At 37.2% G+C, this 2750-nt stretch overlaps 1 protein-coding gene across 1 annotated transcript; it reads left to right on the top strand.

Moving 5' to 3' along the window:
• Positions 1-702: 702 nt before the first annotated feature.
• LOC311187709 (uncharacterized protein CXorf66 homolog) lies at positions 703-2281 on the top strand (the record flags this gene model as incomplete). Its single annotated transcript, XM_084259034.1, has 2 exons — positions 703-827; positions 1387-2281. The coding sequence occupies 2 exons, from the start codon at positions 703-705 to the stop codon at positions 2279-2281; spliced, it is 1020 nt and encodes a 339-aa protein (XP_084115160.1).
• Positions 2282-2750: the final 469 nt, after the last annotated feature.

The raw sequence follows: 2750 nt of genomic DNA, 5'->3' as shown, positions 1-2750 counted from the left end.
ATGTTACCATTAGTACATCTTCAAGAATGTCTAGAACAACACCTGAGATATTATAGTATGTATTCAAATATTTAGCCAAGCTAACTGGGTTTAAGAAATCTGCTGTTACTGGGATGATATCATTAGTGGGTCCTCAAGAATTTCTAGAGTATCTGAGAGTTTCAGTTTTGTGTGAAAAATCCAAGCATTGTAGAAGCATAAAGAGTACAGATTTATTGTCCCCCTTCCATCTCCTTTTCTACCCACTCCACCAATATCCGCTCCCTATCATATTAGATAATACTGTGTGAGTGAATGGGACTTACTACTGAGGAGATTTCAACAGGGGTTTCTTCTTGTCCTATCTCCTTTCTCACAATATATGTTCAACCAGACACATTAATATTCACATGCTTTCATACAGAAACACTCAAAACCTAGGTAATGGGGTAAGCAGACCATGATGTGAAGGTAACCCAGGTATCTGTACTGATGTGTCAGAGATACCCACTAGATTTAGCTGCTAGATTGAGTGGCTGGGGATGTGATCAAAGAAAGAGAATGACAGTGGAATCGTTGTCATGGTTTTTAAAAATTCATTAATGAGGAGATTTGATTTTGATCTATAAAGGCAAACCACTATGAAAATGGAAGAATATTTGGTTGCCTGACAAGTTTTCTGATGATACAATCTCTTTGGCAGCAACAAGGCATACCGAATCCATGGAAATGAAAATGGACAGTTTCAGAAAACGCCTGCTGGTTATCGTAATTGGTATTATGATTATTGCTTTTGTCTTTACCTGTTCCTGTTTCTTCCATTATAACTGTACAAGCGAAGGAGAAACGTACGTTTTAAATCAAGTTTACTTAAATTAATTTAAGTTTTAAATTAAACCTTTATATTAAGAATATAACATGTGCGTATATGTGTGTGTCATAAATAGTGGAGATTTTACTGTTGTGGTTACTTAATGTTAACTTTAGATTTCTAAAGAGCTACCAACTACTTTCATTTAACTATTATCAGCTCTTAATATTCTCAAGTGCATTATCAACTTTAGCCAAAGCTGTCTCCTATCCAGGGTTCAGTTATGGTCTAGGCTATTAGTTTTGTTGTAAGTTGAGTCTAGGGAAAGAACCACATGACTATCTGAACAAGAGAATGAAGAAGGGGTGGGGGAGTGGGAATTGGATTCCTGATTCCAAAGACAAAACATTTTGAATAATCTCCCATTTTAAGATTGTAACAGCATGAAAAATAACTTGAGGAGTTTTCCTACTAGAACCCCCAAAAGACAAAGTCTATGCTTTCTGATAGTAGCAATAGTATAATCAGTTAGCATTGTGCTATCTAGTATTATTACTGTTTTCAATTATCCTAATCCCAATTCTCTATATTTCCAGGGGCAAGAAGGAAAATGTAACAGCCAATCCAATGAAAATACCACTCACTGAGTCCAAGGCAATCAGTCCAGTCAACGCAGAAAAACCACTTATGCTATTAGGTATGGACAAGTTACCTGTGCCCTCTATTGCAGAAAAGTCATCCATGCATTCCAGTGTAGAAAAGACAAACAGGCCCGCGAGCCCCGAAAAGTCATCCATCCCCTCTAGTGCAGAAAAGCTAATCAGACACTCAAGTTCAGAAAAATCATCTATACCATCTAGTGGACAAAAGCTAATCAAGCCATCAAGTAGAGCTAAGTCCTTTAAGTCACCAAACCACAAAAAATCATACAGAGGACCCCAGCTAGACAAGAAATATAGAAAACACAATGTAGACAAGTTCTATAAGAAATCCCACACATATAAGCCAGTCAGTCCTTGCTATCCAGATAAGATAACCAGACCACTTTCTCCAGCGAAGCCAACAAAGCCACTTGGTCTACCCTCTCCTCAAGATCAAACCTCATCGCTAAAGATATCTAATTTCCAGAAATTGACCAAGCGTCCCAGAAATCGTAATCTAAAACGACCAGGTAGTACACGTAGAACAGACACACTGTTTAGGCCTGAATTAGCTGTGTCTTGTCAATGCTACAAGGAAAACTGCCTTATTTGTAGCACTCTTTGTGAGCCCTTGATCAATGATACTTCTGAGGCAGTGAAGAAAGATTCTCAAAACCTGTCTTTTTCAAGTAAAGTGAAGTCTTTTTCCAGACCTTTTCACAAAGTAGAGTTTAGTGATAATGCACACATGAGTGACAGTGATAGTAATGATGACAGCGAGAGAGAGATAACCATCATTTGCAACATACCACATAAAGAAGTCATCTTTAAAAGCACTCGAAATAATTAAAAACCAACAATGAAGAAGCAAGTTTATACCAAACTTATGCTTATCATCCTTTAAGAAACTGATAATGAAGAAAATCTACTTGTGATCACTGTTGAAATTAGTCCTATCCATCTTAAAGACAATCTACTTGATAAACAATAATAAAATGCATGACATCACAAATGACTTTATGTAATTATTGCATTTTAGAGGCACAACGTTCTTTTGATGCATTTTACTTAGATATGTTCACGCCAATGGGAACCATAAGCATAGAGACTTAGAACGGAATTCTAAGGTGGGATCCTGGGCTGCTTCTTCCCTTCGATTGCTCTCAATTGAAGTATCAACCCAATTAATTTTGTTTTTTAATGTTTACATACAATTGCAGTTTAAGAATGTCTTTCTGTGGTGCCCAGTGGTTGGTGGAAATTGCTCTTTGTTTTGGGTTCCTGGACCCAATTTCAATGTGTTTGGGTGGGGGTGGGAA

The sequence above is a fragment of the Talpa europaea genome (genome assembly GCF_964194135.1).
Source record: "Talpa europaea genome assembly, chromosome: X".
NCBI classification, from domain to species: domain Eukaryota; kingdom Metazoa; phylum Chordata; class Mammalia; order Eulipotyphla; family Talpidae; genus Talpa; species Talpa europaea.
This window is presented reverse-complemented; position numbering and strand designations above follow the sequence as displayed.